Source organism: Microtus ochrogaster, linkage group LG1 (assembly GCF_000317375.1).
Source record: "Microtus ochrogaster isolate Prairie Vole_2 linkage group LG1, MicOch1.0, whole genome shotgun sequence".
Classification (NCBI taxonomy): domain Eukaryota; kingdom Metazoa; phylum Chordata; class Mammalia; order Rodentia; family Cricetidae; genus Microtus; species Microtus ochrogaster.
This window is the reverse complement of record NC_022027.1, coordinates 30,940,428-30,954,541: the sequence shown is the minus strand read 5'-3', so window position 1 is coordinate 30,954,541 and position 14,114 is coordinate 30,940,428. Positions and strand designations below refer to the sequence as shown.

The window sequence follows — 14,114 nt, the reverse complement described above, 5'->3', positions numbered from 1 at the left end:
AAATTCATGACCATGACATTATTCTCTTGATTATTTCTCTTAAAGATTATTGTGAGAACACACACACACACACACACACACACACACACACACACACACACACACTGACGGTTATAGGTCAGCAAAGGCTCCCAGCAAAGGCAAGGTGTGTGGTAGACAAATCCACCTGCCTCAGGCTGTCAGCTAAGCCTGGGTTCTGGAGAAATCACCACCCTCCAACCACAGAGACTTAACTGTCTAAATAGGCCCGGTGGCCTCCTAACCTAAGGTCACATTCCCCAGCAAGGCTTCCTAGCAGTGACTGAGGTCCATGGGCAAGAAGGCCCACCCTGCCAGCGCGGTAGTCCCTAGCCACCTGGTAGAGTCAAGCAGGACTATATAGGACTCGCCCACTCCTTTCCGAGGCCTTATAAAGTCCTTGCATAACTTCCATCTTGGCATCCGTTTCTCGGCAGACACAAGATCCTATCATCAGCATGGAAATTCCCCTAAATGTTAATGACAAAACTCATCTAAAGCAAATGCACATTTGTGTTAAATCTGAAGCTAAATTGCTGTTTGGAAACTACCCTACTGAACTGTAAGTATCCAAAGCAAGGCCTCCCTGTTGAGTTTGTCTCCTGCACTAGGCATGGTGCCTGCTATTTTTTTTTTCATTGACTGACCCAAATAAGATGACTAGGTTTGATTTTTTTTGGCACCATACCAATAAAAGACATGCCATAGTACAGACTATTTTCAAAATGAAGAAAGCTCTGACGTGTTGACAGTAAATGCTTCTTTCTGGGCGGGATCCATAGCCTTCCACATTCTAAGAGGCCTCTGTCACTGATTTATATCCCCAGGCACGAATCTTTTCAAGACAGGGTTTCTTTCTCTGTATGTGGCTCTGGCTGTCCTGAAACTCACTCTGTAGACCAGGCTGGCCTCAAACTCAGAGATCTGTCTGCCTCTGCCTCCCAAGCACTGGGATTGATTAAAGGCATGCACCACCACCACTTGATAAATCTTTCTTTTTTAAAATGGCACTTGTTTATTTGTGTGCATGAGTATTTTAGCTTGCATGTGTGTAGGGGCATCGCATGTGTGCAGTGCTGGTGGCAGCCAGGAGAGGGCGCTGGTCTCCTGGCATGGGAGGAACAGATTAAAGCAGCCTTGTGAGTTGTGAGTGCTAGGAACCAAATCTATGTCCTCTGCAAGAGCAGTGAGTGCTCCCAACACCCGAGCCATCTCTCCAAGCCTCCCATGGGTTGGTCTTGATTTTAAAGGGCAAAGGATCTTTATTTAATTTTATGTATTTTGCTGGTCATAATTTGATAGTCTCAGTTGAGAGGTTGAGGTGGGAGGATTGGTTGAGTCTGGCAGTTTGAGGATATCCTGGGCAACATAGGAGGAACTCATCTCAGAAGCAACAACAAAACAGCTGAGTATGGTCACACATGCCTATAACTCAGACTCAGGCAGTGAGACGAGAGGACAATAATTCAGGGCCAGTTTAGACTACATAAGAAACCCTATATTTAAAAAAGGAGGAAAGAAAAAGACAAGCGAAGCATGGTAGCACATGCCTTTAATTCTAGCACTCAGGGGGGCTGAAGCCAAAGGGTCGCTGTGAGCTGGGGGCGAGCCTGGACTACATAGAGATCTAAGACAGCCAGAACTACACAGCAAGAGTTCCAAAAATCAAAATCAGATAGACAAACAAGCATAGGGCTAAGGAGATGGCTCAGTGAGGAAGAGCATTTGCTGGGCAAGTGTAAGGATCTGAGTTCAAATCCCTACTTATGTAAAAATCCACACCCTCAGCCCTGCGGAAGGAGGAGGCAGGAAGTCAGCTTGGGTTTGCTGGCTGCCACCCTAGTCCAGCCTCAGTGAGAGAGGGAACAAGGTACCGTGAGAGTGTGAGACGCTAGTGTCTGCCTCTGGCTCATGGAGAAAAAGAGAAAGAGAGGGACAGTGAGCGGGAGAGAGAGGAGGTGGAGGGAGGGATGAAGGAAGGAAAATCTGAATTGCTCTGCAATACCCTGCAATAAACACTTATGAAATTTACATGTTTTATGACCCGTGACACAGTGACTCCGAGACAGGGCAGGGCAGCCCTGCACCTCACCTGGCACATAGATGTAGATGTGTCTGCCTTCGATCTCGCTCTCCTCCGTCTGAGTGTGGTTGTAGTAGCAAGTGTACCATCCGGTGTGGGCCGCCGAGGCGTTGACCACTTCCAGCACCGTCACAAAGAGGCCACTGTTATTCTCCTCGTTTCTGATTTCCACATTGGGGTCCTCTTCTTCAGACATGGGGTGCTGCCAGCTCACTTCACTCTCCCCGAAGCATCTCAGAGAAAAGGAGGAATTCAGCTGCACAACCTTCTCATTCTCGTTTGGGAGGATGGAGGGTAATAAGAGCTGGCAGAAGATGAGGCTCGGCCCTGTAAAAAGAAACAGCCTTTGAATAGGGTGAGCCAGAAAGGATGGCTTCGCCAGAGCACTGAGAGCGGCCACAGTGGCGGTAGCATGAACAACGACCATTTCTATGTGAAACCCAGTCTCTCTGGATGCCCATGAAAGGCCCCCCATTATGAGAGCCACCGCATCTGCTGAGAGCAGCAAGTGTCCCAACGGCCTCAACAGCCCCACCCAACCCCCAGATTCACCCCTCCAAACACTCAAATGAATAAAGGATGCCTGATTCCAATTCCATATTTCACACTTTTATGTGTGACCATAAAATATCCCAGTGTGGGCGGAGCTCAAGCACATATGGCTTCTTTATCATGCATATGCCCCTCAGAAGGTTTCCCTGGCTTAAAAAAAAAAAGACAAAAGTGGGCAGGAGATGTGAGAAGAGGGGCAGAGAGATAGAGCAGACAGTGCACAGAGGAAGAGCTCCGGGCTCTCTCCAGAATCACACATCTTCCCGCACTACCGTCTTCTGGCACGCTATCTCCCCGTAATGATTTCCAAAAGCCGAGGCAGGAAGGCATGAGTTTAAACCCACAAAGAAGAAATAAAACCCGGGGGTGGAGGGGGAGGGGCGATGAAATTCATCTCCAGGCTTCGAGTTTCAGTCTAGCGCCCCCAGAGTGAAAGGAGAACCATTGTGGCTAATTATTAACTAATGGTCTCCAGTTTCCCTCGGCGCCTAACCGTAGGGTAATATGGCCACCCATAAACAGTGGATGATCTAGCGAGTACAGGCGAGTGCTCTACCACTGAGTGTCTCCCTTGCTCTCTTTTGACTTTTTTTTAAAGGAAGGGTCTCACTAGGTAGCCCTGGCTGGCCTTGAATTTTATGATCTTCCTCCTACAGCCTCCAAGTAGATGGGATTACAGGCGCAAGTCACAACACCTGGTGAAAGATGGCTGGAGTCTTTATTCTATTTGAGCATGCTCAAATTGATCAGATTCTCCTTTACTGCAAGCCCATCCCGGGGAGAAGAAGAGAGTGGTGGGCAAATACAGAAAACATTTCAGTGCCAAGAATATTCATAACCCTCAGACCCCTGACAGGAGACACTTGTTTCGAAATGGAATTAGAGCCCACTCAGCGAAGGGCACCAAAGGTTCCTGGTCACCCCAGAGGACTGTTTCTTTCTTCTCACCCTCTTTGGGCCTATGTGTGGATGAAGAGGACCACGGAGCTGAGAAAATCAGCATTAAGTTCCCTGGGACAGTGAGTGAAAGATGACCAGGATGTTTGTGAGGCTACGTACCTGTGAGGAGACAGCTGAGGACCAGGAAGGCCTGGTGGGAGGTCCCCATAGCTCCTGAGAACTGCAAAAGACAAAAGCCCACACAAACAGCATTAGTCAAATGGAAAACCACCGTTAAGCCAGGTTTCTCCCGCAATGGGAAGCCTTAAAGGTACCATTTCAGCAGAAGCACGTCCTAGCTTAAGGATAACAGCTAAAACAGGAAGACGGCTAAGCGTAAAGTACCAAAGAGCCTGGCAGAGTCTCAAAGTTGTGCCAGGGTCTAGAGACACTGTCTCAAATAAAGGGGGGGGGGAGATGCTATGGGCTTTGCCAGCATCTAAGGGGGGGAATTTCTTCTACCCACAGGCTGCCTCTTGCTTCACGTCATGGTTCATCGGGGTTTGATTCGTTCAACAATCAGAAAAGTTCCCAGACTGGAACAAATTTACTGGACAGTAAAATGTGGTTTCAAGGCAGACTAACCCACGTAGCTTCGACGTGGCCTCCATGACACAAAGGTGTGCAAGAACCTGGGCGTGCAAGAGTCTGTGTTCTTGTGGAACCTGGACACACAGCCAGGCTATTAGAAGCTTGGAAAGCCAAGGGCGGACACACGAAGGAATGACCACTAAAGAGAACGGAGGAGAGGCTTGGCACGCTTGAGGAACACCTTTAATTCCATCACTGGGGGAGACATGAAGAGCATCACTCACTGTCACAGTAAGAACGCAGTGTCTGTGCAGACCAAGTTCTGGGGAATAGAAACCTCCTTCCTAGAAATTTCTCTACAGGGTCCTCGACAGAGGGAGGCTTCCGTCTGCCCCTCACAGTTTCTTGCTACGAGGCACAAAAGTTTAGCAAGGGATCCAAAGTCACACAGCCAGGGGCAGATGAGTGAATGTATGAGTATATGCATGTATATACATATTCATCTGTACACATACATATTCATGCATGTGCATGTGTGTACAGGTGTGTGTGGAAGCCAGAGGCTGATGTCAGATATATCCCTCAATCGCGCTATGCTGTTTTTATTTTTTTTTGAGACAAGCACTCTGGCTGAATCTGGAGCTCACCAATTTTGGTTGACCAACAGGCCAGCACTTCCCAGGGAATCTGGAAAGGTCAGCCTTTGGGTGCCCACTCTTTCCCAACACAGCCTGCCCCTGACCCCTCTCCTCTGCATGCCACTATTAGAAAACCTAATTGCAGGGTTGGGAACCAAATGCACTTTTGAAAGATGCCATTGGGCCTAATGGTCTCTGAGGATCTTGGCAGGTGCTGGAGGATGTAGGGTTTCCAAACTGCTGTGGTGACAGCCACGGGGAGGGGGGGGCACAGCCAGGGCTGGTTGCCTGATTTACCACAATTAGCAGTAAGGGCCTGTGTGTTTGTACACACCAATATCAACCTCCCGCCGATAATACACTCCAGCTTCAAAGCGGCTCCCCAGCGCCAGCTTGCCGGCTAGGGCTCTATCACATTTGCATGGCATCCTGCAGTTCTCCCGGGAGGTTTACAAGCCATGGATCCTTCCAGCCCCACTAAGCTCAAGAGAAGGACTCAGAGCATTGAAAGAGCAAGCTCTGAGAACATTCTGCCCCAGCCAGGCTCCAGCAAATTTCCTCCTGTGTGTCCAGATACGGGGTGCGCTTGCTGCCAGGGTCGATGATTTGCTGGCGTACAAAGAGGGCAATGAAAACAGGGCCTCTGAGAGGGTGATAACGATGCAAATAGTGGACATTCACATGTGTTTGCTGGAGATTTCAGACTTCCGTCTCTGATAACAGCCATTCCCTGGCTAGGAAAGCCGGGGGTATTTATGAAGTTGTGAGCCGTTACTCTTCTGCAACCCAGACGATCTAGCCATGAGTAACTGTAGCATGGCTGCCCCACAGTGAGAAACAGAGACCCACGTGGGAGAGAGAGACTCCCCGCCAGACTCCCCGTGCTTGCTGCCCATACTTTAGAGCTCAGGAAATCTTGGCTTTACTGATCTTTCCCCATCCTGCAAGTGCCATTCCCTCACAGCCCCCAGTCTGGAACATCCACAGGTCAGACATACAGATAGAAGTAACTGCGATTGCAGAATCTGAGCCCCGTAGCACTGTGGGTCACAATGCAGTGGGGATTAACACTTCTGCAGGAAAGAATAACAGATTTGGGGGGGTGGGGTAGGGCTTTGGGGTTTGTTTTGTTGTTATTTGTTTTTTGTTTGTTTGGTTTGGTTTGGTTTTTCCGAGACAGGGTTTCTCTGTAGCTTTGGAGCCTGTTTTGGAATTCGCTCTGTAGACCAGGCTGGCCTCGAACTCACAGAGATTCACCTGTCTCTGCCTCCTGAGTGCTGGGATTAAAGATGAGTACCACCACTGCCTGGTTTGTTTTGTTTTTGAGACAGGGTTTCTCTGAAACCTCTGAAAGCTCTGGCTTTCCTGAAACTCATTCTGTAGACCAGACTGGCCTTCAACTCAGAGATCCACCTGCCTCTGCCTCTCTAGTGATGGGATTAAAGACGTGAGCCACCACCGCCCAGCTGGAATAACAGATTTCTTTAAAAAAAGAAAATCATTAATGAGACAGGTGATATGTTCAACTCTCAAGCCTGGTGGTCTGAGTTAGACGCGACCCAAGAGGTGGAAAGGGAGAGACCCACAAATTGCCCTCTGGCCTCCACATGTGGAATGTGGCCCACACAGAAATAATAAATATAGAAATGTATTTTTAAAATAAATAATGTATTATTAGTGATATAGAGGATGAGGATCCAGAGTTCAAGGCTAGCCTGGGCTATAAGAGACTTTATCGCAAATAAATAAACAGATAAATATCGCTTCTTTCTCCCACGTCATTCCACGTTGGACTTCGGTCTCCATATTCAGAGCTCGACAGCGTGTCGCAGTTGGGGAAAGAAGCCAGAGTATGAGTCTGCAACCATAAGCTCTCGGGGAGGTGCCGTGATTCGCCTCCAGCCTTAGTCTCATCCTTTCTCAGAAGACGTGACGTATCACATCTCACTTCTGATCCCAGCTGTCACTCCATCAACCCTCTGAACTTCGGTCTTAGCTCTAAGCTAAAACCATCCTTCCCTGGCTTGCCTGTTTGCCTCCCTGTGTCCTAAGAGGACCAACATATATAGTTTCATTTCAAATGCTAGCATGTGCACTTTGATTCTCTGCAGACTCCTAAGATGTATCAGATGATGCCATCCATAGCTTCTAACTCCTCCTTACTGGAGGCCCCACAATGGTATCTTCTGCCCAGTGGGGAAGGGGATGTGAACCTCTCGCTGGTATCACTGTGACAATTCTGCAACATTAACTAATTAATGCATACAGTCCTAAAATACAGAAGCAAACCTGATTGCAACCACTGTCTCAGCCCACGCCTTTCCCCTCTCTTCCTCTCTAGTTCTCCGGGACACACAAAGCCAGGTTGACCTTGAACTCAAGACCCTCCTGCTTCAGGCTGGCAGCACTGAACACAGTCATCCCACCGCAAACAAGAGTGGAAATTACTGAAGTTTCTCTTCCCGGAGACCACAGGAGAAGCTGCAAAGTAAACAGGCTGCAGGTAATTCAAAAGCCTTTCTTCCAGAAGTGCTGCCCCTTGCCCTGAGGCTGGAGCCGACTTCCCTGACACCAAGGGTACGAGGCTTGGATTCCACCGCACAGCCACTGGACACTGAAACCCACCCCACCCTGCCCCAATTAAAGACCACTGGGGATTCTCAGCCCCAAAGCCGCCGGGGATCTTCAAGACTCGGGTTTCTGAGGCGTGGCTCATTTCGGCTCTAAGTTAATTCTAACTACGAAAATAACACATCTCGTTGTTTTGTCTTTTCCCCTCTCTCTTTACTCAGTCTCAGAACTTCAGCTCAGGCAGCTTAAGTATGGGTCTTCACTGGTGGCAACTTCTGGGTTTTCTAGCCCGAAGTATAGCTCCTAGGACCTGCACTCCGCCCAGGCCTAGGGTGCATTTGGTCTGCCAGAGTGCACTGTTTGGTAGATATTCCGAGAGGGGAAGGGGTTGGGACTCTTTTACCCACAAGCATTTTAAGGGACAGCCTGAGTTCATAAACCTTTCTGGTTTTTCGGCACTAGCTGTGTAACTATGAGAGAATAAAGAACCACTTCCTTCAAACTGTTGCTAAGTGAATAGAAGAGTTTGGTCACTGATTTTAAATCACCAAGCCCACATACTAGGTTTGCGGAAGGTAAAAACACTGCTACCTCTCTACAGATCTGTTCCGTAAACACTGTTCAATATATTAGTATAAAAAATTAACAATTAGCCCGCGTCTCGCCCCGTCCGTCTCCTGACTTGCTGCTCTTGTCCTCCCTCCCGATATAAAGAAACTAAATAAAAGAAAAAAAAGATAAAAATATGAAAAAGAAAAAAAATTAACAATTAGAGCTGGGCATGGTGGCCCAAGCCTTTAACCCCAGCGCTCGGCAGGCAGAGGCAGATGGATCTCTGTAGACCAACCTGATCTACAGAGCAAGTTCCAGGACAGCCAAAGCTACACAGAAAAAACCCTGTCTGAAAAACCAAACCAAACAAACAAAGATTAACAGTGAAGCCTTGGAGCTGCCCAGGGGTACAGTGCTCACCTAGCATTTGAAGGGACTGAATGTTGTCTCCAGACCTGCCTCCCCCACCGCACACAGGTTAAGTTGGAAACTACACAAACGCCTGGAAAAGAATATCTGTTCTTCCGGTGATTGTTGCGGATTCATAGGAGAGACAAATTAGTAAAATCATCTTCGCGCTCCTCAAAAGAAAAGGGATACTGGGTAAAGTCACTGGCTGATCTCTGGGTTTAATTCCCAGCACTCACTCTGCCCATCAGACCCCAGAACACACTCTTCCGGCCTCAGAAAGCACCAAGAATGAACATGGTTCATATGCATACACCTGAACACTGAAAATAAAATTTAAAAGAGAGAGAACTGGAAAGGAGGGGAGGGAGGGAGAGGGAGAGAGGGGGGGAGAGAGAGAGAGAAAGAGAGAGAGAGAGAGAAAGAGAGAAAGAGAGAAAGAGAGAAAGGAGATTGGAATTGGCCAATTTGGAGTTTGCCAAGCCTAATTAGAGGTATATGCAGTTCTTCAGAGTGGACAGCAGATGGCAGTGTTGGTTCAAGAACGAGCATCCTGACATTCCCCGAGGTGCAGGCGCCATTGAAACCAATTTGGACCAAAAATGTCCCAACTTTTACAATCTCTTAGATTGCACTTTTTGGTTACGTGATGACTTGTAGTTAAACTCCCAAGCATGAAAGCAGAAATAACAAAACTGTCGCCTAAAATGCTTAAATTCCCTTGGGGACCCCAAAAGAATTCGTTAAGGGACAAGCATAATGGCCAGCATCACCTCACCATCAGCATTATCATCATCACCATTGCCCAGAGAGGGACCAAGAATCAGCCGTGCGGTGGGAATCGGGAAGAGAGAGCGAGTGACCAGGCCGCAAAGACTTAGCAGAACTGTCCACTTGGGTTTAGGGGAAACAAAGCTCTTTGCCTTTCCACCCCTCCAGGCATGAAGGGCACCTGGATCGTACCGAGACCCCTTTCCTTAGCGTTCCATTGTCACTGTTCAGAAACCCACCCCGGCGGGGTCCCTGAAGCTTGGCTGCTTAGAAACAACTGTTCCCGTCCTCAGTAACGCAGGGTCGTAAAACAAACATCAACAGGCCTGGACGCACAAGCAACGTCTGCCCTCCAAGATAGTGCTGGGTTGGAAATCGTGTCCTTCCGCGCCCCCCCCCACTCCCCACCACTTCTGCTAAATTATGACGCCCCAACTCTGCAGCTCAAACCCGGACCCTTAGCCCATCCTCGTTCCCCCCTCCCCCCAATGCCTCTGTGCCCATGCAGTGCCTGCAGGGAGACTCAAGAGCGACCCAAGTAACCCCAAACTCTGGTGCACTGGGCTCCCGGTTCCAAGCTCCGGGGCCCGCGACTCCGACCGCCCAAGGCTGGAGGGACAGGGGTCGCTCTGCGGGAGCCACTAGAGGGCGCGGCAGCCCTGCTAATCTTACCCGCTGTCTCCGCCGCCGCCCACAGCTCCGGATCGCGGTCCCCAACAGCGCAGCGCTCAGCGCGCCTACTTCTCTGGGTGGTTCCGCGCTGGCAGGCTCCAGATCGACACACACGCGCGCGCGCACACACACACACACCACACACACACACACACACACACACACACACACACACACACACACACTCAACACACACACAGACGCACGAACGAACGCACGCACACCGAACACCCTGGCTCCCTTTGCCTCACTCAAGCTCTCCGCCAACAAGATCACCACCAGACAGGAGGAGACGCAGATCTGTCCCGAGATCCAAAACCCCTGGTTCGCGGAGCTTAGGCCTCCGGAGGCCGCCGCGCCCCAGCCTCTACACTCAACGTTTGCATTGTTTTCAACTGCGACCTGGGAGGACGCTGGGCAGGGAGGAGGGAGAGGAGCCCCAGGTTTAGGGTTACAGGCGAGCTGCAGCGCCTCCTATAGGCCAGAGTCAACGTCGCCCGCAGCCGCCTGCGCCGAAGGCTGGACCAACCCTCTGTTGAATTTGGTCTTGAGTGCCCACCTTGCCCCTTTGTTGCCCTGTCCCTGGGCACCCCAGCTCCCCTTCGTGTCTCTAGTTTCTCTTCCTCCCGGGAGGGAGGGAATTGAATTAGAAGGCCTGGGACGGGACTCCCCAAGACAGAGACTTTCTTTAATCCCCCTCCTGCCATCTAATTTCCCAACTCGTATTAGTAGTTCGCCCCTCAGTTTAAAACAAAAGAAAAAGACACTGAACCACTACAGCAAACTAACAGGCACGGGTCGGGCCAGGGATCAGAATGCGGTCCCGAAAAGCTGCTTGCTCCAACCTTGCATTCACCCCGCGCGGAGTACTTTCTCAATAAGAGCCTCTCCACCTCTCTTCCCAAGGCCGATGCCTCCGGCCAACCAAACAGTCGCGGCCCGACAGTCGCTAAGCCTCACCTTTGAGTCACCTATCCAACTTTTCAGCCCTTCGTCTAGAATTGCCACTTTCCAGTCAGCTACCTTTAACCTGATCACAACTCACTTAAGTCCAGAGGCACCCCACCCTTCGAGGTCGGCAGGCAGAAAGCTGGTCACCACGTCCCCAGGTCGCGAGGAGCCTAGGTCCCAGCCGCAGGAGGCAGAAATCCCGCCCGCCTCAGCGCCTGACGCGTTTGCAGCTGGAAACTCAGCCCGAAGCCCCTCCCCCTGCATCTCTCTCTAGCCGGCGTCTGGGGAATAAAGTTGAAGCCCCTGAGCTCAGAACTGGGAAACCGAGTTCTGAATCCCTGCAGGTCTCCAGACTAGAGCAAAAGTAGAGAACAGTGACTAGAACTAGGGGTGGAGTTGGGCTGTGTTCGCTACCCTCTCTCTGGCGAGCTAAGTAAGTCCAAAAACAATCCAAAAACAGGACCTTAGCAAGAGTTCTGAAGCAGGAACCGACCACGGCGACAAACTGGGGTGGCACAGGCACACACACGCGCGCACGCAAACGCGCGCGCACACACACACACACACACACACACACACACTCCTGTTGGGGAGTCGAAGGAGTCCTGATCAAGCGGAGTGTGGAAAGGAAGAAGCTGAAAGGGAGGAGGAGAAGGGAAGCCCGGGTTCGGAGAAACCAGACCACAAGGGAGGTTATGTAAAAGCCACCGCCAGGGCGACTGCAGAAGAACGCACTCCGAGGAGCGTCCCCCCCCTCCCTCGCGCCTCTTTTTGCAACTTTGGGTGTTACATCTGGTGGTGTGCAGCCGAGGACCATAGTGCGGGTTTACACTAGCGGCCTCCTCCGGCTCCAAAAGGCTGCCTAGTCAGATCCGAAGCCATCCAGGAGAAGCAAGTCAGTCCAAAACATTGAGCAATTCCGCCACGAAGCCAAAAAACCGTTTCCCACACAGCCCAGCCTAGGGCTTTTCTGGATTGCTCTGTCCGACTCTGGGCAACCCAGACATAATAAGGGCCACTCACGCCCCCTCCCCAGTTTAGGCTTCCTACACACATCCTCGGGGATGGACCTAGTGACAATCTCTTCCAGGCACTTTCCTTACATCCTGAGGTCTTAGCAGGACTGGGAGCTCTTAGTGCGGGTCCTGAACACTGAGGTAAAACTGATCCTTTGTAGACAATGAGGCCAGCACTTTCCTTCTGGCCAAGACCAGTCGCCAAATCACTGGCAACTCCTGCACACCTGGCCGCAAGGCTCTGGCTTGGTCCTGCTGCAGACTGGGGCCGAGCCATACAGCCTTGCTCTGGAGACTGGCCCACACCCTTTCCAAACAGAAAGAATCGCCGATCCCACCGAGGAGGTTTCCAAGCCAAGCGGACATTGCCTGCTTCCCCGGCAGTGCCAGAGTTTGGGGAGAGTTAATCTCACGTGTGTAAACCGATTTCCACGGGGATGAACGGTGAAGGACGGAGGGCTGCTCGGAGACCGCTCCTAAACCTTCCAGGATAGTGAGCGTTCGGAAGCAAGGAAAGGGGACACCGGAGGGGTTGCACTCAGGAGGCCAGTGCGGTGCAAGCGTCATCCGGGCAGGGCACAAAAGCACCCAGGTTCCAGTACCCGTCGGTAGGAAGCGAGGGTGGTTAGCTTCTCGCCTCTCTGCTTACCTGAACTCACGACTGTCCTTTCAGAGTTGTCCCTAACTTCTTCCCCAGAAAAACAGCCCCTAGCAGAAGATCTCGCCTCTGGACTGCCTTCGGCCAGGACTAAGCAATAGCCCGGCCCCCTACCCCTGCAGAAAAGACTCCACCGAAGACGCGGGCGAGCAGAATGGGGGTGGGGACTAGAGAGCACAATGAGGGCCCCTCGGAGTGCAGTTCGAAATTCCTCAAATCCCAGTTGCTGGAATGCGAGGCCAGAACGACTTCTTCACTCGGGGCCAAATGTGTTTGTCATTATTCCAGATAGCTCGTCAGCGCCGCCGCTAGCGTCGCCGGGGTGAGAGGCGCGCGGTCCGAGCGCACTGCAGATCCCGCCCGCGGCTTCCAGCACCCAAATGACTCGGCCCGAACGCTCCGGGGCCCTGGGAGTCGTCACCCTTCACCCGCAAGCCCTTCTGCTGGTCCGGCTGCTGCCACCCTGCGCGCAAGTCTGGCGGCAGCTCTCTCCAGCAGCAGTGCCGTCCAGTAATTACGAGGGATCGGCTGGCGCCGTGTGTACCCGGCCGGCATCCGAGGTCCGTCCTCCTCCTCCTCCAGCCGAACCCTTCACACCTCCCTTTCTCCTAGTCCTTTCCCGCGCCCCACTAGGCGCCCCTCTCTCCCACACCTCTCCTGGCGGCCCCCACCCCAGGCTCCGAGCCACACCAACCGCTACAGCGCAGTCCCGCCAAACCGCGGGCGACGAATGAAAATAGTCATTAAAAACCTGTCCTCTCCCAGGACCCACTGCCAAGAGGCCAAACACCGCTGCTTCCACCCCCAATGTTACTTGGTTTTCGTCCCAGTATGCACGGATGCCACCCCCACCCCGAAGGAAAAACCTCAAAAATGTAAGACTAACAATTTGGGGGGGGGAGCTATAGGATTGTTAGAAAACATTGCTTTTAAAAATAGGTCTGGAAAAAAATTTTTTAGTCCTTGGACTAACTCTCTGGTTACCCTAACCCCAGTTAAGTTTATTCAGAATAAATTACTTTCTGGACACACTACTGGAATTCAGCTACTTTTTCCTCTCGTTGCCCAAATTTTGGAATTACTTCGCTACTTCCAGCCCCAAGATATGATCAGGGACTTCCTTTAGAAACAAAAGTCATTTTTCCCTCTCCCTTACCTTCTCCTTCTATGTCAATTCGCAAGGAAAATCCTATATACGGAGTAAAAAAGTAAGCCCCAAGCTTCCAATGTGCTCCTGCAGCTCGCCTGTTTGTTTCTCTCCCTCAAGCCCCAACAGTAATGGGCTCAGAACCCGCATTTTGTAATTGATTCAATGTTATAGTCCATCCTCCTAAAACTAATCATTTGCTCAAAGTAAATAGCTGTCAGGAAATGAAGTCCCCCCCCCCCTTGGCCTCTTCAAAATAAAAGTTTCCCTCCGACTCCTTGCTCTCTGAATCTCTCCGACTTCAGATCTCTCCTTTGCTCCTTGCTCTTATGCAATCAGGGGGTCCAGTCCCAACCCCCAGACTTCAACAACAACTGGGGGGCGGGGAGAAGCAAACCAGATGGGGTGGGGGTGGCTGAAGGGGGAGGTGTTGACGTTCTGCCGGGAAAGGGGGTTTCGTTAAACTACAAACAGCCTTCATCTCCAAAATGAATTGGTTTTCCAATTGGGGGGGATATTTTCCTGGGCTGCTATTGTTTTGTATTCTCCTCGAACAGAAAATACACGTAAAATTGCTGCTAATTTCCAAAACTAATATAAATCTGGA

At 51.0% G+C, this 14,114-nt stretch overlaps 1 protein-coding gene across 4 annotated transcripts in view; it reads right to left on the bottom strand.

Moving 5' to 3' along the window:
• Window positions 1-13,794, bottom strand: part of Pdgfra (platelet derived growth factor receptor alpha) — a 47,169-nt gene extending 33,375 nt beyond the window's left edge. The window contains exons 1-3 of one of the 4 annotated variants that reach the window (XM_005359358.3): window positions 13,517-13,794; window positions 3,713-3,773; window positions 2,111-2,428 (exon numbers count right to left, since the gene is read on the bottom strand). In XM_005359358.3, the coding sequence (XP_005359415.1) occupies window positions 2,111-2,428; window positions 3,713-3,761 (367 nt within the window). In that variant the 5' untranslated portion in view covers window positions 3,762-3,773; window positions 13,517-13,794. Of the gene's footprint in view, window positions 1-2,110; window positions 2,429-3,712; window positions 3,774-8,304; window positions 8,332-9,735; window positions 9,871-12,351; window positions 12,457-13,516 lie in introns of those variants that run through there. The other 3 variants (XM_013350798.2, XM_005359359.3, XM_026785002.1) reach the window with 3 other exon arrangements.
• Window positions 13,795-14,114: the final 320 nt, after the last annotated feature.